General features: G+C 45.4%; 4 protein-coding genes across 7 annotated transcripts in view; 1 reads left to right on the forward strand and 3 right to left on the reverse strand.

Annotated features, from left to right (window-relative positions):
* LOC310670490 (E3 ubiquitin-protein ligase TRIM7-like) overlaps positions 1-24,111 on the forward strand; it is a 329,122-nt gene that overhangs the window by 183,035 nt on the left and 121,976 nt on the right. The window lies entirely within an intron of this gene.
* Positions 1-24,111, reverse strand: part of LOC310670789 (olfactory receptor 2D3-like) — a gene marked incomplete at its 3' end in the record, with an annotated part of 126,299 nt that overhangs the window by 84,225 nt on the left and 17,963 nt on the right. The window lies entirely within an intron of this gene.
* Positions 11,571-24,111, reverse strand: part of LOC310670955 (galectin-1-like) — a 30,991-nt gene continuing 18,450 nt past the window's right edge. The window contains exons 1-4 of one of the 2 annotated variants that reach the window (XM_083426840.1): positions 20,349-20,434; positions 15,693-15,772; positions 13,849-14,008; positions 11,571-11,783 (exon numbers count right to left, since the gene is read on the reverse strand). In XM_083426840.1, coding sequence (XP_083282966.1) covers positions 11,637-11,783; positions 13,849-14,008; positions 15,693-15,772; positions 20,349-20,357 — 396 coding nt within the window. In that variant the 5' untranslated portion in view covers positions 20,358-20,434 and the 3' untranslated portion in view covers positions 11,571-11,636. Of the gene's footprint in view, positions 11,784-13,848; positions 14,009-15,692; positions 15,773-20,348; positions 20,435-24,111 lie in introns of those variants that run through there. The other variant, XM_083426839.1, reaches the window with a different exon arrangement.
* LOC310670950 (olfactory receptor 2Z1-like) lies at positions 22,558-23,046 on the reverse strand (the record flags this gene model as incomplete). Its single annotated transcript, XM_083426834.1, has 1 exon — positions 22,558-23,046. One exon carries the CDS (start codon positions 23,044-23,046, stop codon positions 22,558-22,560), a length of 489 nt encoding a protein of 162 aa, XP_083282960.1.

Genomic DNA, 24,111 nt, shown 5'->3' on the forward strand with positions numbered 1-24,111 from the left:
CCATTTATTCTGTTTTGGAAAGAAGACTCGGTCATTTGGAACTCCCAAATCTGGGAGGAATTTTGGAAGAGTTCCTCAGAGCCCTGCCAACCCTCTGCTTTAGGGGGAGAAAGAGAGTGAAGTACATGAGATTAATCCAGCCCTAATGCCCTCTTCTGAAACAGCCAATAGTTGGGATGTAAAGGTAAAGGGACCCCTGACCATTAGGTCCAGTTGTGGCTGACTCTGGGTTGCGGTGCTCATCTTGCTTTATTGGCCGAGGGAGCCGGCGTACAGCTTCCGGGTCATGTGGCCAGCATGACTAAGCCGCTTCTGGCGAACCAGAGCAGCACACGGAAACGCCGTTTACCTTCCCGCCAGAGCGGTACTTTGATCTGCTTTCGAACTGCTAGGTTGGCAGGAGCAGGGACTGAGCAACGGGAGCTCACCCCATCGCGGGGATTCGAACCACTGACCTTCTGATCGGCAAGTCCTAGGCTCTGTGGTTTAACCCACAGCGCCACCCGCGTCCCCTCTAGCAGCCTGTACAGGAGTATAAATGAAAGGTTGGATGAAAGAAGTAATGAATGAATGCCCCAAATGGATCATATTTCAAAGCTTTATAGTGCTTTTAAAGATACACAAAGCCCTGCATTCTGCCCAAACTCAGCCCAAGCATGAGAACGGAATACACTGTTCATAAGCATTCCTGTACGTACATACATTTTCTGATTCAATTTGCCATTCTATGATAGACTTTTTGTGTATAAGAAAGTGGATGTTATCATGAATGAACATTATGGAACATCAAATTACAAAAAAAAAAATGCATCTGATGGTAGTCCTTCTCCAAGTTGACCCATTGTAATTACTGGACATGATTAATTTAGGTGTGTTAATTTCAGTGGGTTTTCTCTGAGTAGGACTAAGTTGGATAGCACCCAAATAAAGTATGGCCTCTGCAAAAGTTAAGAATTACATACCTGTGTTGGCTGGTGCTGTTGAGTAGGAGAGAAAAGTGTAGGCTTTAAAAAAGGAATTTAGTTGCAAATGCTCCTTTGAAACATTTTGTTGCTCCTACAAATTAATTAAATATTGTTCCTCATTTCTCTTTGGCTGATCAAACTATGCACTGTGATCCAATTAAAATGGGTTACAAGTCAACTCTTCTACTACTTCAAAAATGCTTTGCACTACATTCTTCAGGGGGGGGGGGAGACCTGTCATTTTAAATTAATGAGATACACTGAAAATATTTTTATATTCAAAAGCAGAGGGTGGATGTCATCGCTACAGAGGTTCTTATGCCTTTGCTTCCTTTTGACATACTTAAGTTTTTGAATTCTAAACCCTAAACAAAACCAATTCATACTCCCTGAAAAAGCAACATTTCCTACCTTACATTTACAGCGAAATGTTTGCTTAGCCCCACTGGCTCCCTGTTTCTAGAGGCAGGAAAAATATAGATGCCTTAAAATTTTGAAACATTCAAACCTGGACCTGTATTTCTTACCCGCCACATATACAATTTCTAATCTCTATGGAGAAATGTTCAGCCAACTCCATCTTTAGGGAATTTGGTTCCAAATCCAAGATTTAATTGTTACCAAACTTTAATGCAGTTCAAAAGTGAAAACTTCCTACAACTCACTTTCCAAAGTTGCTGTAACTTTACCACTCACAGTCTGAAAATGCTGTCATTTTCCTGGACTGTATTTGATAATATTTTGTTTTATTTATTTATTTATTTAGTTAGTTAGTTAGTTAGTTATTGAATTTATATACTGCCCCACACCCGGGGGTCTCAGGGTGGTTCACAGAATAAAATCCAGAAATAAAACCACAAAATACCTAATAAAAATAAAAACAACAGTCCCCCCCCCCAAACACACACAAAAAAAACAAATTTTAAAAGGGCATAGGATGTAAATCAGATCAACCAAATTCCTGGTTAAAAAGGAACGTTTTTGCCTGGTCCCTAAAGGTGTATAATGAAGGCGCCAGGCAAACTTCCCTGGGGAGAGCATTCCACAGATGGGGAGCCACTGCAGAGAAGGCCCTGTTCTTGTCTTGCCACCTTCTGGACCTCTCAAGGAGGGGGCATACGAAGGCGGGCCTCAGAAGATGATCTCAGGGTCCAGGTAGGTTCGTATGGAAAAGGCAGTCCTTGAGGTATTACGGTCCTGAGCCATTTAAGGCTTTATGGGTCAAAACCAGCACTTTGAATTGGGCCCAGAAACTAACTGGTAGCCTGTGCAGTCAGACCAGGATCAGTGTAATATGCACTAGCTGAAGTTTCCGATCCGTCTTCAGAGGCAACCCTACGTATAACGCATTGCAGTAATCTAACCTTGAGTGTAGCGGCAGCAAGACGCGTACACGTACGGTCAATTAAAAGTTGGTTTTATTCCAGAAAAAACATGCCACTTGTCCGGAGCGCTCTGCCCCCGTGACTTATGGCTATCCTGATGATGACTCAACTAAATCCTTAGTGTTGTTCCTCTTCCTCCAGAAACAACGCATGAAAATGAATCTCTTCCGTCGCTTCTGTGATGTCAATTTCCCCTTTTCTTGTACCCCTCCTCCTCTGCGTTCTTGCACCCTGAGAGGTTTGCAAACTGGTTCGGACAAGCTATGGTCTGCTAAGTCCAGTGTTTCTCTGGGCTGTGAACTCCCCCCTGTCCTTTCCTCTGATCTTCCCATGACAAACCTCCCTTCGTTCCCTGGGCTGCCGTCCAAGTCTGGCCGCTGCTGCTGTTCGCTTGATGGCTCCAGCCTGACATTGAGGTTACCAGAGCATAGACAACAGTAGTTAGGCTATCCTGTCCAGATAGAGGCATAATATTGAGGGTGGCGGTGTTCCTACAGCGAACCTCTCAAGGTGCCAGAAGGCAGGATCCATTTTGCTGGGGGAACACACTACCCAAGTCCACGGCTGGCTGGACTCCGCAATCATGTCAGGGCTGAGGGCAGCAAGAGAAATCAACCTCGCATTTGAGAAGCAGCATTTTTTTGAATCGGGACAAGTCAAAATATTGCTATGAGTTTGGGGAGAAGGAAGTAGGCTGTATGCGAGATCCTTCTAACCGCTGGATCCAGGAAGTTGATGGATTATGCAGAACTGACTAAACTGACAAACAAGCTACAGGACAAGGATAACTGTGACTTTAAAGATGAATGGGAACCCTTTACAAAGTATTTGAAGACACAACAAAGCAAACTGGGCTCCTTGGCTGGTTTTGAATAAACATTCACAAACTTTTTATTGATAATAATCAGCTAAATAGTTTGAGGATCTATACAACTGTGTAACATGCAGAAAACAGCATTTCTAGAGAAATCAAAGACTGGAACTGAGGGAAGTCGAGGGGTGGGGGTGGGTGGGTTCTGTGGGGGGAGGGAGGGGAGGGAGGAAAATGGGGGGAATAAGGATGATATGTTTCTGGATAATATGTTTTGTTTTAATTTTGAATAAAAAGATATATATATATATATATATATATATATATATATATATATACACGGTGGTGCCTCGCAAGACGAAAAGAATCCGTTCCGCGAGTCTCTTCGTCTTGCGGTTTTTTCGTCTTGCGAAGCAAGCCCATTAGCGGATTAGCACTATTAGCACTATCAGCGGTTTAGCGGCTATTAAAGCCTTAAGGGATTAGCGGATTAGCTGCTAAAAGCCTATTAGCGGCTATTAAAGGTTTAAGGGATTAGCTGCTAAAAGGCTATTAGCGGCTTAGATCAGCTGATAAGCGGCTTAGATCAGCTGTTCAGCGGCTTAGCGAACAGCTGTTAAGCGGCTTAGGGGCTTGGGGGAAAGGGGGGGAGGGGGGGGAACCCAGGAATCGCAAGGCATTTTCATCTTGCGAAGCAAGCCCATAGCAAATTCGTCCTGCGAAGCACCTCCAAAACGGAAAACCCTTTCGTCTAACGGGTTTTCCGTCTTGCGAGGCATTCGTCTTGCGGGGCACCACTATATATATATATGTGGGTGGGTGGGTGGGTGTGGGTGTGCCAGGGTAATGGGCCATTAAGAGAACAAAGGAAAAGGAGGCTCTGAGCAAGACAGAAAATGTGTAGAACAACCACCACCACCACCACCACCAAAGCCAGAGTTTTTCTAGTAATGTGACCTAGACGTATGCTGGAGAGAGTCGGAGCAAGGCTTGAAAGCAAGGTTTGATTTCTGTTTGAATCCAAGGCTACGGCTATGAAAGAAACAAGACCCTCTTAGGGTGTCAATGTTGTGAGCCCCTCTGTAGTATAGATCTGCAAATAAACCATAGCTTATGAAGACACCACCGTCTCTGCTGTGCCTCATTCCAAAAGGAAACACAAACCCTGGGTAAGCACCTCAAACTCCTGTAATCTCTGGGTTCTTGGGGTGGTGTGCAACAAAATTCAACAGCATTTCTAGATGGCAGACAAAAAAGCAAAAGAAAATTAAAAATCATGGCCCAGTGCCACTAGTACCATGTTGTTTTTCCATTCTGTACCCTATATCTTTTCCTTCTTTTCCTGGTTATACTGTAGAGGGGAAACCCGATGGACAGCAAGGCTGGAATTTATAATACAGGGATGCAGAGTGGGGAAATTTACATTTCTCCACATAGAAGGAACCGAAATGGGAAGAATATAGAATTTTGAAAAGATTTCTTCATTTATTTTGTCGCGATTCGACAGGGAGCCCTTTGTGCTGGGCTAAGAGAGGCTCGCTTCGGGAAGACACTGGTGGGAGGTGGAAATAGAAGAGGCGACGCCGCAGGCCCTGTGGACTTCGCAAGAACCGTCCGTCTGGAGGAAAGGAGAGTCTCGTCCAAATGAAAGGCAATGGGAGTTGAAAGAAAACATGGAGATCTGGGAGCTGCCAGAGAGCCCGTCGTAAGGAAAGGAGAGGTCAGTTTCAATCCCAACGGGGGAATCTGGGCTCTGGGCAAGGCCCTGCCAGACTCACTGAGGATGCCATTGTCTCCTTATCGGCTCACAGCGTTTACATCCTCCGAGAGGACCCTCTTGAGCTTGAGATACGAGCCCAGGAAGATCCAGGTGTACCTGGACTACGAAGGAGGTCGCGTGGATTTCTTTGACGCCGATACGGATGACTTGATATTCAGTTTCCCTGCAGCCTCGTTCTCTGGGGAGAGGATCTGTCCCTTTTTCGGGGTGTATGGGGGAGTCAGACTGAGCTGCTGAAAACTCAAATTCCCCAGCAAAACCCAATGGCCAAGTGGCAAATTCTGAACTGCGAGTGCTCTTTGTGACCAGCTGCACGTGAGGCATAAAAGGGAAATGGATTTTTGACCGATGCAGATGTCAAGAGCAAGACAGCTTTCCTCCATCACTCCTCTTCCTTGCTTTGCTTAACACCTAAGTTCTGGTGGACTCAAAACCTTTCATGATTTTACTGTCTGGTTTTACATTGCTGTAAACCACTGACTTTTTTTTATGATACAGCAGTATATGAATATTTATATAAGCAGGTAAATAAAAGCTTGCTCACCAGTTTGTGACATTTTGGTTGGCCATTATAATGTTAAATTACAGGTAGGTAGCTGTGTTGGTCTGCCATAGTAGAAACAAAATATATTTTTTTAAAAAACTAAGACAGCTGTAAGAAAACAGTTACCATATTATGCTGAAGAAAAGATCTGAACTCATTTCTTTCAAGTACAGCCATACCTTGGTTTACAAACAGCTTAGTTGTGGTTCGAGGACACGACCCCCGCAATGTGGAATGAATACACAAGGACACGTGATATAAGGTTAATGGGCAAGAAAAGGCCACAACTTTATTGATTACAGCAGTGAAAAGGTATTGGCTTAGGCATTGGATGTCCAAAACAAGGGGGGTTTATTCACCAGTAGGTGCAGCCTGTTGATGCTAATCCAACTATAGGCTCTCCCCTGATGTCACCGAGGGTCGTGCCATGGCCTCCCACCAAGCAGGCATCGGACAGAATACACGACCGCCAGATTCCTTTAACGGAATACCCAAAAATTGAAGGCATAGGCGATGGCCACACCTAGCCCTTTGACACACCACAACACATTATTCCAATGCCTAACCGCCACCCGAGCCGAAAAGGCTTGCCGCCAATACCCTCACAGCTGCAAACAATCCCTAATGCTGCTGCTGATGCTATCCAACCAAATGTCATTCCCTTGGTCTGAGAGATGAACCCCGTCATTCCGGTACAAGGCCTTGTCGCCAATCCGGATACGGTCATGAGAAATGACTCGGCCATTCATAAAGCGCACCCAACAGGCTATTGCCCAATTCAAGAGTTTCCTGGTTTTTTCAATGGCCATACAGCTGTGCGCACCGCGCCAAACAGTTCTCTTCAGGAAGGAGGACCAGAACACCGTTGTTCCGGGACACAAGGCAGCAATCTCATCCAAATCACTTCTTATGTTCCACGACAAGTCCTCACTTCTTCTGTTAACAAGGTCATTCTCTCCTAATTGAATGATAAGGATGTCGGGAGGGCCGAACGTGGCTACTTTCTCCCTCAGCAATGGCATAAGCTCCTCCCAACACATGCCTCGTCTCGAAAACCAGGAAATGCGAACTCCAGGTTGCAAACCAAGATTAGGAGTGAGGCCGCAGCTGACCGCCCGTACGCGGGCCCAATGGACTATACTGTGGCCACAAATCCACACATTTCTCCTGAAAACAGCTGAGAATGAAAAGAAAGAGAAGACGGGTAAGTAGGGGTAATGTAGCAGAGCGCATTCTAGCGAATATAAACTTTATAAGCATCGGATTTCCACCGGCCCATCTCCTTAATCCTATCCGCAGGCAGACCCAAGCGCGCAGCTGTTGTGGCGGCGCCAATCCTGAATGAGTGTGCAGCATAATCCTGGGAAGATAAACCACAATCATCAATAGCTCTGCGAAGTACCCTTGTGAATTGGAGTCTCAATAAAGGTGACCCATCTTCGTGAACCAGAAGCGGACCTGGACTGGGTGGCCGGAGGTAGAGGTACCACCTAGTGTCCTTGATCGGGCATGGGCCCTGCTGCGCTGATGCTGTAAGTTTAACAAGAACACCCCTACCGACCTGATCAGTTTTGGACTGATGTATCCGCACCGTCATGCTCGTTTTGGACAACTGCACGTCCTCCATAAGGAGGCTACGCATTGAGCTATCTGCACTAATCTCGGCTACAACTTCGCCAACTCGCAGGGCGCCAAAAAAGGCGATAGCGTATGCCGTGGAAAAAAGGCGGGCCTCAAACTTGGTCCAGCAGATTGACCTAAGCTTTGTGCGTATCTAAGAGAGTTTGTGCAGGCCTCAAACTTGGTCCACACCTTACCTGCCTGTCCTTTCATCCCAGCCAGGGCTCTACTATAGGAAGTGAGCCCAACTGAGGTAGCAAGGCACTTTTGAGAGAGGGCTGCAAATAGATAAGCTGTGCTGGCAGGAAGGATTCCTTATCCTCACGCTTTGACCTCTAAGGAACAAACAAACCTTTGACCTCTATGGTTCCCTTTGATTCCCTTTGACCTCTAAGGAACAAACAAACAAAGGCGGGCCTCAAACTTGGTCCAGCAGATTGACCTAAGCTTTGTGCATATCTGAGAGAGCAACCCATAAGAAATTGGCTTATGGCCCTCGGCCCTAGGGGGTTGTAGCCTGCCCCAACCCTCAATAGCTCTGCGTATCAGGAAGTCACTGCATGGATCGGAGGAAAACGTGGCTTTAGCAAAGAAGCTGATGGCGGCTACATGTATCTTTAGAGTTTTAGGGGCACGTCCCAAATCGTCAAGATGGGAAAGGTATCTCAGAACGTCGTCAGTGGAGGGTGGCACGCTAGGGGAAAGCCCCGATACCCCAAACCTGAAGCCCAAGAAATCGCACCAGGCCTTCTTGTAAGACCTGAGAGTGGAAGGTGCAACAGACGCTAATACTCCCTTAATCACTTTGCGTCTCCAATGTTCCACAGGTGCTCCGGAAAGGGTTCGGGCAACAGTTGCGCTCCAGGTGCCAGCGACCGGAAGTGAGACATCTGAAAGCGAGACAAGGCATCGGCTATATCATTATTGATCCCTGGTATGAATTTGGCTGAAAAAATAATGTTATACTCAAGGCACCGGAGAACGAACGACCGCAGAAGGGCGGAGACCCTCGCAGATCGGGATGACTGCCTAGCCAATATTTTCACCCCTGCCTGGTTGTCGGTTCTGAAGCACATCTGGCGATTTTGAAACTCCTCCGTCCAGATATGTACGGCCACTACTATTGGAAAAAACTCGAGAAAAGTGAGGTCCCACGTGATGGCCTCGCCCTGTCAGCCCTTTGGCCATCGTTGAGCGCACCATCATCCCCTGAAGTACAAGCCAAAGCCCAGGGACCCTGCCGCATCTGATTGGACCTGGAAATCTGAGGACAAGTTAAAAACATCCTGCCATAGGGATACCCCATTATAGTGGTCCAAAAATGTCAACCAAACCTCTAGGTCCGCCTTAACTGACTTGGGAAGTCGGACCCTGTGGTGTGGATGCTTGAGGCCTACTGAAAGCCTGGCCAGGCGGGCACAGAAGGGGTGTCCGGGGGAAACTACTCTGCACGCGAAATTAAAATGACCTAACAGGGATTGAATCTGTCTAAGAGTGATCTTTTTTAGCGTAAGGGTAGTCTGGATTATTTCCGTAAGGATGTCAATTTTCTCCTTAGGTAAGCGGGATGATTGGGCAATTGTATCCAACTCAATACCCAAGTACGTGAGGCGGGTAGCCGGGCCCTCGGTTTTTTCAGCTGCGAGGGGAACACCCAGGTCCTGGGCCAGGGCTGAGAAGGCCCCAAGCAGTGAGGCACATTCCCCGGTGCCGGACTTTCCCACAAAAAGAAAATCATCCAAATAGTGTGCAACCCCAATGAAATTAGTTTTAAAACGCAAGGCCCAGTCCAAAAAGGTGCTAAATGTTTCGAACACCGAACAAGCTACTGAGCAGCCCATTGGCATGGCATTATCAACATAATATCTCCCTTTAAATTTGAAGCCCAGCAACCAAAAGTCATTAGGATGCACCGGCAAAAGGCGGAAGGCCGATTCAATATCGCACTTTGCTAAAAGAGCCCCCTGACCAAAACTCCTGATTAATTTAACTGCCTGATCGAAGGTGGCATATTTTACAGAGCATAACTCTGGTGGAATGGCATCATTTACTGAGCCGCCTTTTGGATAAGAGAGATTGTGAATGAGCTGAAATTCCCCAGGGGTCTTCTTGGGAACGATGCCTAAGGGTGATATGTGTAAATTTGAGAAGGGGGGGCTATCAAACGGGCCCGCAACCCTGCCTGCGCTTACTTCTTTGGCTATCTTCCTCTCCGCAATTTCCGGTCTCTCCCTAACAGACTTCTGATTGAGGGAATCTTTTGCTATTAAAGAACCTGCTACTGGGATTCAAAACCCGCTGGAAAAACCCTCCCAAAGATATGACGCTGCATTTTTATCTGGGTAAAGGGACAGAAGGTTGCAAAGAGGGGCTAGCTTGATAGGGGAAAACGCCAATTCCAAAACTACCTCATCTTCTGTTTCCAGCCCTGGGGGTTCCCCTGGAACTAGAGTGATGGAACCCTCAGCCTCCACGAAAGAGCTGTTTCCCCCCCTTAAAGCAAGTTGCTACCGGGTGAGCCCCGGCACATCTCTCACATTCGTGAGGGTATTTGCACGATGCCCTTTGGCATGACCCTTTATTGTACTCCCAGCATACCTTGCACCTGAAGTCTCTTCTTGGGTCGACCCTGGCCGAACGGTATGAATCCCCCTGCTTTTTCTCCACATACGGACCCACTGCTATCAACCAGATGCCGTTTTCGATCTGGTCCCAGCGTGCCAACGGGATCCTAGAGGCCTTTCTACAAAACTTATCATAGCTTATGGCAGCGGCTTCACCCGAGAGGGCGCATGCCGTACGAATATGCGAAAGGTAAGCAACCAAGTGAACTCCTCTCTTGGGATAGGCTGCCACTATCGTACCCATAAAAGCCTGGAACCCATCTAGCCAGTGTTCAAATGTCCTAGGCACGGATGGGTACTTGCTCTTCCGCTTCCCATGGGAAGGCCTCTTTTCGCCCCTACCTAACTCCTCTGCAGGAGGAACTAACTTAAACATATCAACAAATTCTCCATTTAAAATTTTTGCACGCAGTTTGGGGGAGAGATGATCCCCTGGGATCACATCAGAAGTTGAGTAGGTGGATGCGGCTGAATCTTTTACCAGAGCCCCATCCTTCCACTCCTGGGTCCCCCCCTGAACTTCTTCCGATGGCAATTGGCCCTCCTTGATAGAGCCCAGTCAGGAAGACCAGAAATCTCCTCACCTTTACCCCAGTAGGAGCCCAAAGATGCATCACTATCATACTCAGAAGAAGAACTACCTGTCTCCTCATCCGTGTCATCCTTCCTTGACTTGCTTTTCCTGCAAATGTGTTGAGAGTGAGGCCGAGGAGGGGCTGGCGCTGCAGCATATAGGCTGCTGTACACGCCCCCCCTCGGCAGCACCTGGTTGGGTGCCTGCGTGGGAGGCAGGGGGCTAACGCCCCCTGCTAGGGGCGGTGCTCGGGCTCCCACCCACAACCACTCCCCTCTCTTCCAGGGAGGAGAGTCTTTCTCAAACGTTTTAGCTCCAAAATGCCGCAAACCCAGAAGTGAGTGTTCCAGTTTTTGAACATTCTTTTCAAAGCCGACTTCAAAGGTACAACTGTATTGCATTCATTGTATTACACTGGTTGCTCGTGTAATCTCACTGTATACAAGTTGTACAAGTTGTACAAGTATTTCAATTTCAGTTCTTTTAAGGGACCAAGGGACCAGATTGCTGTCACCAAGCAGCTCAAATACATAAGGCCAAGGCGGCATTCGTACTTTTCACACACACTGTAAGATCGTGGGAGCTGTAGTTTATGCCTCAGAGAGATACAAAGCTCAGCATCCTTAAAACTAGAGTTCCCAGCATTTGGGGGGGGGTCCTTTAAGCATATGGTGTGTGTACACAGCCAGAGGGTTGTGCCACACTTTGAAAGAGCTCAGTGCTTTTGCTTCACAAGTTCACTGGTAGAATTATTGCATTTCTATACATTCTATTAAATGCTTATTTACTGAAGTCACCTGAAATGATAACCTGTCAGGAGGTAAGAGAAGAGAAAGCAAAAACTTTTGGCTCCTGCTCTCCTAGAACAGCTTCCATCCCAGCTGGTCATTAAAGGAAATTGTAACTAAAAACTGTTCTGAGTTTGCTTACTTCCTCCTCCCAATCCATTTTCCTTTTGTGTTGTCTTTTTAAGATTCTAAACCCAAGAACTGGGACTGTTTCATTTTTGTTGATCTGGGAAAAGCAGGGTAAAAACACTAAATTAAGTTCAATGAAACATGGGTTCTAGATAAATCTCATTGAACATAACAAAATCGTGCATGCATTCACACCTTAGCCAAGAAGAAAACCTGGAATTCAAATCAGGAATAATCTAACTTTAATCCAGGTTCACATTTGTCGCTGGCTGGTATCTGTTTGCCTCCCAGAGTGGAGTGCTATTTGTATGTCAAAAGGAATCCCCAAGAAAATGGCAAGGCAGACAAGGTCAAGCAACACATTTTATTTTCTGTTTTTCCTTCTATAGGCATACAAAATAAGACATGGCTGAACTTCAGTCCAACTCGACACTTGTGATCGCAAAGTCTCCATTCACCGAGAATATATTTGCAGAATTCACCCCAAACCGATTAGGGAACTTGACTTCCTGGCCCCCTTTGATCTTCACAGTCACTTCCTTGGAATCAAAGGACAAAGAGATCTGGGAAGAAGAAGAGTCAAGGAGTTAGGTTCATGGGTTGTGCCTTGGAAAGAGGCAATTAGATGCTTCCAAGAGATTTATGGCCCAAACAGGAGTAGATTAATGGAGAGAGGGAGGGAAATAAACAAACTACTATCACCCTTGCAATTACACCTCCTGACCAATTTTGTTTGGAGGGGTTCTGTTAGGGCAGATCAACCTGAAACCATGACACTCATCGTTTGGCTGTAGAAGTTAAGGTTGGGGAGAGAAATTCAGAGTTGTAGCCAAAGCCAATTCTACTTAGGTTAGGCACCCTGAATTAATAGGCATGGAAAAATTGAGCTCATTCATTTCAAGGGGTCTAACTGTAAACAGGACATGGAGGCAACCCTCTTTTTTAACAATTTAATGAAAAAAACCAGCTAATTGATGCTTTTCACATCAAAACTCATCTATCCTTTCTTTCCCTCTAGTGGTGCAGCAATAAAATTGCTAGAACATTGGAAAAGCTAAGCAGGGTCTGGTCTGGTTTCAAATTGGATGGGAAACCATGTGTTGAGATGCCTGCATTGCAGGGGGTGTCTGGAGGCAGTTGGAGGATGGATGGCGGCTAGCAGATTGAGGTTGAATCCTAACAAGACAGAAGTACTGTTTTGGGGGACAGGAGGCGGGCAGGTATGGAGGATTCCCTGGTCCTGAATGGGGTAGCTGTGCCCCTGAAGGACCAGGTACGCAGTCTGGGAGTCATTCTGGACTCACAGCTGTCCATGGAGGTGCAAGTCAATTCTGCGTCCAGGGCAGCTGTTTACCAGCTCCATCTGGTACGCAGGCTAAGACCCTACTTGCCTACCGGACTGTCTCGCCAGAATGGTACATGCTCCAGTTATTTCTCGCTTGGACTACTGCAATGCACTCTGTGTGGGGCTACCTTTGAAGGTGACCCAGAAACTACAACTAATCCAGAATGCGGTAGCTAGACTGGTGACTGGGAGCGGCCGCCGAGACCACATAACACTGGTCCTGAAAGACCTACATTGGCTCCCAATATGTTTCTGAGCACAATTCAAAGTGTTGGTGCTGACCTTTAAAGCCCTAAACAGCCTTGGTCTGGTATACCTGAAGGAGCATCTCCTTCCCCATCGTTCTGCCCGGACACTGAGGTCCCTCTCTGAGGGTCTTCTGGCAGTTCCCTCAATAAGAGAAGACAAGTTACAGGGAACCAGGCAGAGGGCCTTCTCGGTAGTGGCACCCACCCTGTGGAACGCCCTCCCATCAGATGTCAAAGAACAACTACTATTTGACTTTTAGAAGGCATGTGAAGGCAACCCTGTTTGGGAAAGTTTTTAATGACTGATGTTTCAATGTATTTTTAATCTTTTGTTGGAAGCCGCCCAGAGTAGCTGGGGAAGCCCAGCCAGATGGGTGGGGTATAAATAATAAATTATTATAAGAAATTGTGTGCCGAAATTGAGAGAGAGATTCACCACAAATGATCATACTTCACTTCAGAACACCCTCAAAAAGGCAGAAGCAGCACAAGAGAATTATTTCATTACATTCCTATCTGGTTAGCAGCCCCTCTGAGGATGCTTTAGCCCAGGGGAAAGAGCAACCATATCACATGCAGAAGACCTGGGTTCAATTTTTCAGCATCTTCAGGTAGCCTCTCCCTGAAACCCAGGTATTATGTATTGAAGTTCTCACCCTGGCCACCAGGGGGTATTGTGTATATAGTTTTCACTCAGGTCCACGTCAGTTAATTTAGGCGGGAAACCCTGGGTTGTTGTTGTTACAATGTTGACAGTCAGCTGCCTATAAAAACAGGCCAGCTGAGCTGTTTGCAGTGCAGTGCAGTTCCAGTTTACTTATAAAGAACTACTTGGAGAAATCTCTGTCGTCTGCTATGTCCACTCACTACTTAATACCAGGAGAGTCAATGCCAGGTAGCGAAGGCAGTGCTGAGAGAGATGGAGCAAGGATCCAACTTATTTTGAAGTCCCCAGTGCCCAAGGAGCCCCCCAATCCAAGAATGACCACTGCCTCTCCTTGAAGTTATGGCAGTGCTGAGGCTACTCCTGCTCACCTTGGTGTCTTCTCCCAGCTTGAAAGGGAACACCGACTCCCGCTGCTCCGAGCCCCACTGCCCATTCTTCTTTGAGTTGCATACAATGGTGTTGATATCAAAGCGAGGATTGAAGTGTAAGATTATGTCTGAATCATTGTGGTACAAGTTGAGGGAAAAGCTGGAAAGAGAGGACGACCACATGAGACAAACACTCACAAGGTGGATTAGCAGAAGCTGGCAGAGACAAAGACTAACAGTTCGATTGTTATGGTGATATTGGAAGCAGGATACTGTTGCTGATTGACAAGAACTTAGCCTGGGTTTGTGACTTGGCTAAAGTCCTGTTTGGCAGTGGTGTAGCGTGGGGGCAGTTATCCAGGGCGCAAATTTCACCACCTGGTGCTGCCTCAATACAGTTGTGTGCTTCTGTCACAACTTCTCCATGTGAACCAGAAAGTGACCTCTGCAGACAAAGGAAGTCAACTCTTCTCATCTCTGCAGATCTCCCATGTGATGCGGATGTCATTAAGCAGTTGAATGTGCATGCGTACTACATCCATTTACCTCCCTCTCACCCCCTCCATGTGGCCCCGGGCACTGCCAACCCATGCTAAGCCACTGCTGAAGGTATTTGACTGCATCTTTCAAGTCCTTTAACAGACTGGTGGTGATGATCATGGGACCGTTTAACTTGCTTGTACTCAGAAGAGTCAGATAATGATTAATGGGAAGATATGTAACCCCCCCCCCCAAAAAAAAGCTATGCTTTGCCTCCACAGTCAGAACACTCAATAAAGAGCAGGCATTGTATAAGCTCCACGTAAGCTTTGAAAAGGGACGCAGGTGGCGCTGTGGGTAAAAGCCTCAGCGCCTAGGACTTGCCGATCAAAAGGTCGGCGGTTCGAATCCCCACGGCGGGGTGCGCTCCCGTCGCTCGGTCCCAGCGCCTGCCAACCTAGCAGTTCGAAAGCACCCCCGGGTGCAAGTAGATAATTAGGGACCGCTTACTAGCGGGAAGGTAAACGGCGTTCCGTGTGCTGCACTGGCTCGCCAGTTGCAGCTTGTCACGCTGGCCACGTGACCCGGAAGTGTCTGCGGACAGCGCTGGCTCCCGGCCTATAGAGTGAAATGAGCACACAACCCTAGAGTCTGTCAAGACTGGCCCATACGGGCAGGGATACCTTTACCTTTAAGCTTTGAAAAGCAGGATGGACAGTTCATCTGGAGGAGCCCATAAAAGCACACAAAAATAGCATCTAATAATTCTTAAGGAAAGTTAAAGTAAGCATCCTTTAGTAGTGATCAGCATCAGTGGCTGGTTAGATTACTAATTTAAAATATATGGTTGTACTGTATTTTTTACCTTATCATTCCAGTAATGTTTTGGTTGCTCCAACAGCATGGCTCTCATAAACCATGATTGAGTTCCTAAACCAATAATTTAGGCACTTTCACCACTTTGTAACCAAGCTAAGTTTTACTGCCTGTGCAACTTTTCTGAAGCACATGAATCTGACCTTTGGAGAGTTTGTAAGTAAGCCATTTATAACATACCAAACATGTGGTCTTTTCTTATGCAGGGGGAAGAGAAACTTTGGAAAGAAATTTTTTAAGGGGACATTTTGGAGGGGCATATTTTAAATACAGCCTGTATTTCCACGCTCTGCTTTGCTGCATATTTTGTGACTTTAAATTTCTGCTGGAGTTCCTTCACCAAAGAGTACTTGCCCCAAACTTAGAGCTTGGCATTCAGGAATTCTCCTTTCTATATGTGTTGTGTGTTTTTTTGTGTGTGTTTTTTTTTGTTGTTGTTGTTTTTTGCACCAACAAAAATATACCAGCCCACCTTCAACAACACAAACCTCTTGGCCGTTGGTAGCACTTTCCCCTTCACTATGATACATTCACCAGGCTTGACTAACAAGTGGCGAAAAACTATTTGCTGGAGGAAAGGCAGAAAAAAAGAGCATTAGAATGCACACAGGTAACATCTTCTCCACTGTCATTCCTATCTGGAAAGGGGAACCCTTTCCACTCTAGTTTCTCTTGGAAGAAACTCCCTGCAAATATTTGCAGTTCCCAGAAATGGCCCAGCTGCACCCTAATCAATGAAGTATTGTTTCCTTTTCCCCACCCCCACCCCCCACGGGCTTGGCCTTTCTATTATTGAACACACAACCCTTAAACATGCCCACAATTCATTGGGTTCCAGAATCCACCTATTCCGAATGAAGGAGACATGTAACAGGCTTCTTTCTGTGAGCAAGTGGGGACAGTGGCCATTATTTCCATTGATGGAGGGGACATGTCCATATCATGTTCTGGTCCATAGCTGTCAACTTTTCCCTTGTCTTGCGAGGAATCCTTATTCAATTTAAATCCTGCCACTTGACCAAATTCTTGAATCAGTTCTAAAACACTTTTAGTACTAGATTCTGGCTCCTGTAAAGTCAAAACTAAATCATCTGCAAATGCTCTTAATTTATATTGTTTGGCTCCGACCTGTATCCCTTTAACCAATTGGTCCCTTCTGATCATGTTCAAAAGGACCTCCAGGACCGATATAAAAAGCAATGGGGAGATTGGGCAGCCTTGTTGTGTTCCTTTTTCTATCCTGAATTCCTCCGTCACAACATTATTAACAATTAGTTTGGCCTTTTGTTCAGAATAAATTGCACCTATACCATTTTCAAACGCTTGTCCTACCCCCATCCCCTGGAGATTCTTCTTCATAAAACTCCAAGAAATATTGTCAAAGGCTTTCTCCGTGTCCACAAAAATCAAAACTGCCTTGGTGTTAATATTCTCTTGTAACAATTCCAGAATGTTAATTATGTTTCTCATATTGTCAGATAAGTGTCTACCTGGGAGAAAGCCTGCTTGGTCTATGAATCTCCTCTACTAAAACTTTTTTTAATCTTTTAGCCAAAATATCTGCAAAAATTTGGTAATCCACATTTAGCAATGATATAGGGCGATAGTTCTTGAGCTGTGTCTTTTCAGTCTCTGTTTTCGGTATAAGTGTGATGTACGCTTCCTTCCATGACTCTGGTGCCCTTCTCCCTTCCAATATTTCATTACAAACTTCCTTCAAAGGTTGTACCAACCATTCTTTCAATGATTTGTAGTATCTAGAAGTCAATCCATCCGGCCCTGGAGATTTACCTAGTTGCATGTTCTGAATGGCACTTTCTACCTCTTGTTCAGTTATTTTATAGTTCAGCCTCAATTTGTTTTCTTGAGAGATTCTTTGTAATCCATTTATTTTCAAAAATTGATCTATCAGTCTCTTTCTGTGGCCGTTGTGTATATAGTTGTTTAAAGTACCTCTGGAAACATTTTCTAATCTCAGCTGGGTTCTGTATGATCTTTCCTTCCACTTCTAAATTAGTGATGGTATTTAGTTTTTGTCTTTTTCTCATTTGCCAAGCTAACAATTTCCCACACTTATTTGCCGACTCAAATGTCTTTTGTCTAATTTGTCTAATTTTCCATTCTATCTCTTGATTTATCATTTGCATATATTGTACTTGGTATAACTTTATTTCTCTCAGAATTTCCTGTGACTCAATCTCAATCTCTTCTCACTTTCCTTTATTTTCTCCAAAAATTCTACAGGCACCATTTTGCATTATCCCAACCCCACCACAACAGCCATGTTATGGCTGGTGCCCACACTCCTTTTAGGGGTGTGTTAGGAAACACACACACAAACTTCCCAAGAAACCTGGGAACTTAATTCTACAAGCATGGAAGGGGAAGGGAGAAGGAACTGAAGGAGGTGAGGACAGGTGACCACACCTAGGCCCGAAGTCACAGCCCCCAAACCAGGCCTCAAAACTGTCCAAAATTCCTTTCTCTCTTCTAAAAATCCACAGCTAAAGTTTTCCTCTGTTTTCTCACAAGATGCATAGGCAAACTGTTACTTTTATCAGTACGAGAAGGCTTCAAAAAGCTAATGAATAGACTCTGTCAAGCAAGCCTGAGAACTGACTTTTATCTCATTCAGTTGCAACATCTTGGACATGCTGAACCGTGAGACTCCTCGACCCACCCCCTTGGCTTCTCACCCCCCTCCCCAAAGACAGGAGCTTTCTGTACATGCTCAGGAAACTCAACATGGGGCAGGACTCCTGAAGAGTAGGAGAGGAGGAGGGAACTGGAAGGGGAATATATACTCTCTGCAAATGACTGTAAACCCGTGCTTGTTTGTGAGTTATCACACTTGCTCCTTCTACCAGTTCATGGATGGTAGAAATAAAGCTTTTTCTCCAAAACTATTCCTTGAGTGTCTGTTTGACTCCCACTCCCTTTCCCGGGCGCAATATTTTTTCCCACCTGAGGGCAAAGCCTCATAAGGCTACAGAACCAGAGATCCAACCAGAGAAGTAGGTCACATCTGTATTATACATTTAAAACACTCATACCACTTTAAAACAGCTATGTTCCCAAAGATTCCTGGGAACTGTGGAGGGTGCCGAGAGTTGTTAAAATCTTAAACCACAGTTCCGAATATTCTTTAGGGGAAACCAAGTATATGAGTGATTTACATCTATGGTCTGGACATGATCACAGACAAAGTGTTACACAGCTGTTATTGCTGGTTTCCTTGTGAATGCTCCCATATGCAGAGCAGGGACACAGGGCAAGAAATTACAAGCCTTCCCCATTTCCCAGCAATTCTAGGAATCCAGCTGAAACAGCGGCATTTTCGGAACAGCTCACCTGTGGCCTCCAGCTCCCATCAGACCCCAGCAAAATGGTCAATGGCAAGAGAGAATGGGAGTGGGAGCCCCCCAACAGCTGGAGGACACTATGTTGGTTGCAGATGTAGTTCACGTCAGACAAGGGAGTCACACAAAGAGTTCATTACTTCAGAATAAAATGTGGGGCAAGGCACAGAAAACCATTAGTGCTTTAACAAATGTATTTGTACAGGGGAGAAAATTCGGCTATTTCGATTCCGTTTCACAAGAAGCCAGCTGCAGGCTCTCTTCATGTAGTTAATGAGTAAATGAGCAAGACGAGTTGTTTGAGTTTCTCTGACCCAATCCAACATGAATGTTCTTTTTTTGGTTAAGAAAATCAATGACGTCTTTTTTCAGGAATGTCTGTTATCATGAGGAGCTATAGCTAAGCATTTGCCTTTCCGTTTTGCTCACAAGGCCTCTGCCCTCCTCAAGGCTGGCATCCTCCTATGGCTGGCATCCTCCTACAATGGCTGGCATCCTCCTACCCAGAAGTCTCCCAGGAGGTATCATGGCTTGCAGAGCAACAGAGAACATGTACAACCCCTAGTAAGCCCAGTGGCATCATCGGGGAAAACCTTCGGGCAGAGATTCAGGGCCACACTCTGTGGAATATGCTGGAAGGCCCCAAACCCAGGAGAGTTGCTTTGCTACCTTTTGAAGTGAATTTAAGTAATTATCTAAATAGGAAAACAAGAAAATGAAGTCGAGAGAGCTTTAAGCAATTTAAGATCTATCTGCACCGCCGAATAATTTCTGATGGCATACCAGGTAACACCCACAGCACAATAATTAAATTTGTTTATTACCAGCCATTATATCAGCAAAAAACTACTCTGAAGGCATGAGTAACTGCCGTAGCCTTGACTCCTTCTGTTCATAATCACCTCATGGATAAACATAATTGTAGAGTTGGAAGGGACCATGAATGTCTTCTAGTCCAACCCCTGCAGTGCAAGAATTTTTCATCCACCGATGACCCCGAGATTAAGAGTCTCATCCTCTACCGAGCAAAGACAGGAATGACCGTGAAAGATACATTTTGTTGCCCAAAGCAAATTACACACAGCCGGGCACCTCTAACAATTTAAAGGAACCTTTCCCTTTTCTAGCAGTAAGGAGATCCCGCGAATTTGCTACCCTTTCACAACGCCCAGCGTCAATTGCCTGAGGCTGGAATGTCACTTGGCCTAAATGGCAGGGCCAGGGCAGTTCTTTGAGCTCGAAGTACTATGCAATACTAGCCTTCATTCAGAAGGGACTGCTGCAGCTATGAACAGTTCCTCCACCTTGACCCATACGACAAGGAACTAGGAAACTACCACCACTGGCTGCAATTCTAACCCCACGTTTACACCCAGAAGTAGACAGAAGTACAATAGGATTTGCAACCTCGTAGACTCAGACACAATTAGATTGCTAGTTACTTTTGCATTCTGTCCAGCAGCGGAACTTTTGGGGAGAACGGTTTTAAGGAGGTTTTGCTAGAGCAACTTTCAAGAATCCTTAGATATGGACATGCCACAATGAGCTACAGAAACCTATTATTGACTCAGAACCGGCAACCTCTGTCCCCCGACTCATTAAGGCTGCAATCTCTCAGCTCCACTTAGAAATAAGCCTCCATCAATTCTACCAGGCTGACTTCCAAATATACTTAAGATTAAAAAGTAAGCTAAAATGCTTACCAGCTGACCCTATCTAACATTAAAGAACAAACTAAACTCCTCTCATACCCCAAACAGTGCCCACTCCCTCCGGACAACTTACAGTCTCCATTGTGAAGGTTTGATGACTCAGCTGCTGACAAACACAAAAACAAGTAAGTCTTCCTTCTTCTGCCTGAGCTTTAAATAGTGGCCAAGAGGAGGTGTGGCCTTCTTCCTGCCAATCAGGAACAAGCCTGTAAGGACCAATCAATCAGTGAGGAAGAGACTGGCCAATGGAAACTGGAGTCTCTCCAATCATTAACCAAATTGCTAAGTGACGTGACTTGTAGCTTTCTCGGTCCATTCGATGTCCTTTGTGTTCCTGACTCCATGTGAGGAACCCATAATTTTAGTCAGGTCCCAGCATCATTAACATAGAGCAGTGATGGCCAAACTTGGCCCTCCAGCTGATTTGGGACTACAACTCCCATCATCCCTAGCTAAGAGGACCAGTGGTCAGGGATGATGGGAATTGTAGTCCCAAAACAGCTGGAGGGCCAAGTTTGGCCATCACTGACATAGAGCATGGGTAGGCAAACTAAGGCCCGGGGGCTGGATCCGGCCCAATCGCCTTCTAAATCTGGCCCATGGATGGTCCGGGAATCAGCATGTTTTTACATGAGTAGAATGTGTGCTTTTATTTAAAATGCATCTCTGGGTTATTTGTGGGGCATAGGAATCTGTTCTTTTTTTCTCTCCCAAAAATATAGTCCGGCCCCCCACAAGGTCTGAGGGACAGTGGACCGGCTCCCTGCTGAAAAAGTTTCCTGACCCCTGACATAGAGAAAGTGTTGAACTACAATTCCCATCATCTCTGGCTGTTGGCCATGCTGATGGAAGATCAGGGGATCACCACCCACAAAATGTCAGAGCAATGTTTTTGAGTCTGTCAGTGTTTTTGAGTCTGTCACAGAACAACCCCAGACATCTACTCAGATGTTAAGTCCCATTGGATCCAGGTAAATTACACCCAGGTAAATAAGTATATAGGATTGCTCTGGGCAGCTGCTACTGGAATGATCTCTCCGAGCCTCAATTCTCAGTGTGATTTAACAGTCAATCCCTCTTTTTAGGGATATCTGCGAATCGTTGCTCCGAGGGGAATGGGGTTTCCATGCATCTCTGATTATCCTTAATGAACTAAAGTTCTCAGGATTCTTTGGGGGAAGGCATGGAAGTTTAAGGATGGAAGAACGAAGAAATCCTGACCTAAGAACTGTGGAAAGAGAACTGTGGAAAGAGAAACTGAATGCTTGAAGGAGCTCTGTGTGTTTTGCCTGGAAAAGAGGAGACTGAGAGGCAATATGATAGCCATCTTCAAATATGTAAAGGGCTGTCACACGGAAGAGGGAGCATGCTTGTTTTCTCTTGCTCTTGAGGGTAGGACTCGAGGCAATGACTTCCAGTTGCAGAAAAGGAGATTCTGACTAAACATTCAGGAAAACGTTCTGGCAGTAACAGCTGTTGGGCAGTGGAGCTGGCAGCCCAGAATATGCCCAGCTCCTTCACTGAAGGTTATATATTAGACAGGGGAAATGATCCTTAGAATTTATACAATGTTTTAGGGCAATCCAAAAATTTCCCATAATACAATATCCCAAGAAAAATTACAGCAGTCCTGTAAGTTATGTTATTATAATCTGTAAGAACGCTAAAGTATGAATGTTGGGATTCATTTTTTGCTACCATCACAAATCATATAGCAGTAATAATGCAAATAGGACATTCAGGTATTGCAAAGGGGTTGTTCGAAATATTATGCACACATTAACACCCCCACACATACATATGATTTTCCACAGAGAAAATAAATCTGAATTAAATGGGGAGGGTTGGGGAATACTGCCGCACATTTCAATGCCAAAAACACCAAATGGGCACTGTTGAAAACCTGTGTTATTCATTTACTTAGTTGATGCCATAAAATATTTCCAAGTGGTTTTACAGTAAAACAACATGAACAATGACAACAACTAAAAACAATTTAATTAAAGCAGACTCTGGTTTCCAGACTCTGTTCACTCGTGAGTAGCAAGAATCCCACAATAATACGCCCATCTGAAGCATCCTTTGACAAATTTGGTATCTCTCACTTAAGTTCCTTCCAACTATATTTTATCCCCTGGATAAATTCCAAAGGGAGAGTACCTGCCATTCTGTTTCCTGGTGAACTCATTGACACATTGTGCATCTTGCAAAGAGCTTTCTCAGTGCTGCTAAGACGTCCCGGTTCCTCAGGCTGTATATGAAAGGGTTCATCATGGCAGGCACTATGGTACAAAACACGGGTTTATCATGGCCCTTTGTGCTGAATGGGAAGCAGCAGGTGTCATGTACGTCAAAATGGCCATAACGAAGAAGATCCCAACCACACACAGATGGGACAAGCAGGTCCCCAAGGCCTTGTGGCTTCTTCCAGAGGAACGTGCTCTGAGAACTTGAAGTAGGATGGCTATGTAGGAAGCCAGGATGATTGAGATGGGGATGAAAAAGATCATGAAATTACCAATGTATGCTGTTATATCATATGCCAAGTTGTCAGAACAGGACAACTGAACAAGGGCTGGGTAATCACACATGTAGTGTCTGATCACATTGGACTTGCAGTAGGGAAGAGACAGTACATAAAGGGAACGGATCAAGGCCTGCACAGAAGACCAAAACCAGGCAGCAACTGACATGATGATGCAGATTTTGCTCCTCATGAGAACCGGATATTGCAGCAGCCTGCAGATAGCCACATACCTGTCATATGACATGGTCGCCAGGATGAAGCACTCTGCCCCACCCAAGAGCAGTATGACAGAGATCTGCACGACACAACCATAGAGTGAAATGCTGTAGCTCTGGGTTACAAAATTCACTGCCATTTGGGGAACAATGGATAGAACTTGGCAGAGGTCCATGAAGGCTAGTTGGCTGAGAAAAAAATACATTGGGGTCTGCAGACCAGAGTCTGTCTTGATCAGAAAAAGCAGGAGGCTGTTCCCCACCAGAGCTACTATGAACATGAAGAAGATCACACCAAGGAAAACCATAGGTGACCTTTGATGCTGAAGTCCAACCAGAAGGAACACGGTCCATGACGTTGAATTCCCCTCTCCCATCCCTCCTGCATTTGCCCAAAATTCACCTGTAGACTCAAGGAGAAGACTTGTGAGAAGTGATGTGCCAAATTTTAAGGTTGAATCCACTGTACACATAACATAAACAACAAAAAGGAGAGCAGTTTTTAACATAATGGATTGTGTCCAATGCTCTGCACACTTAGTTCTGCTGGTGCAACAAGACCTCCTCTTCTCTACTCCCCCCCCCATGAGTCCCCAAAAAATGTTTAGGGGTTCCCAACCCTCCAGCTGGGATTTTGAGGGTTCAATGGGACAGCTGGAGGGAAGAGGAAGTTCTACTGAATGCATTAAAGTCCATATACTGCCCAATATTTTAGAGGTCTCTCTGGGTGCATCCAGATTCTCACTACTTTGCTTGTGGGATTCAGTGGCATAGCAGCAAATTCGGGTTTCTCACTTAATGTGGATTGGGTTCTTTTGTGCAACAAACCTACTCCTGTCCCCCCCGCTGCCGCCCCCCTCTGGGCAACAGAAGGTGGGGAAAAGCATGGGAAAATGTAATATAATGCAATCTCATTTAATTGGCCCTCAAAGTCAGATAAATGCTCAGTAAACAGGTATCTTGAAAGTGCTCCAATCCTATTTTCATACATGTAAAGCACAAAAGTGTATTTTGATGTCAAGCATTATATAAATATTACTGCTAATAACAAATGGGTAGGTAATTCAGTCGAATAGCACGTTTTCATGACTGCA

The sequence above is a fragment of the Podarcis tiliguerta genome, assembly GCF_965153285.1.
Source record: "Podarcis tiliguerta genome assembly, chromosome: 2".
NCBI lineage: Eukaryota > Metazoa > Chordata > Lepidosauria > Squamata > Lacertidae > Podarcis > Podarcis tiliguerta.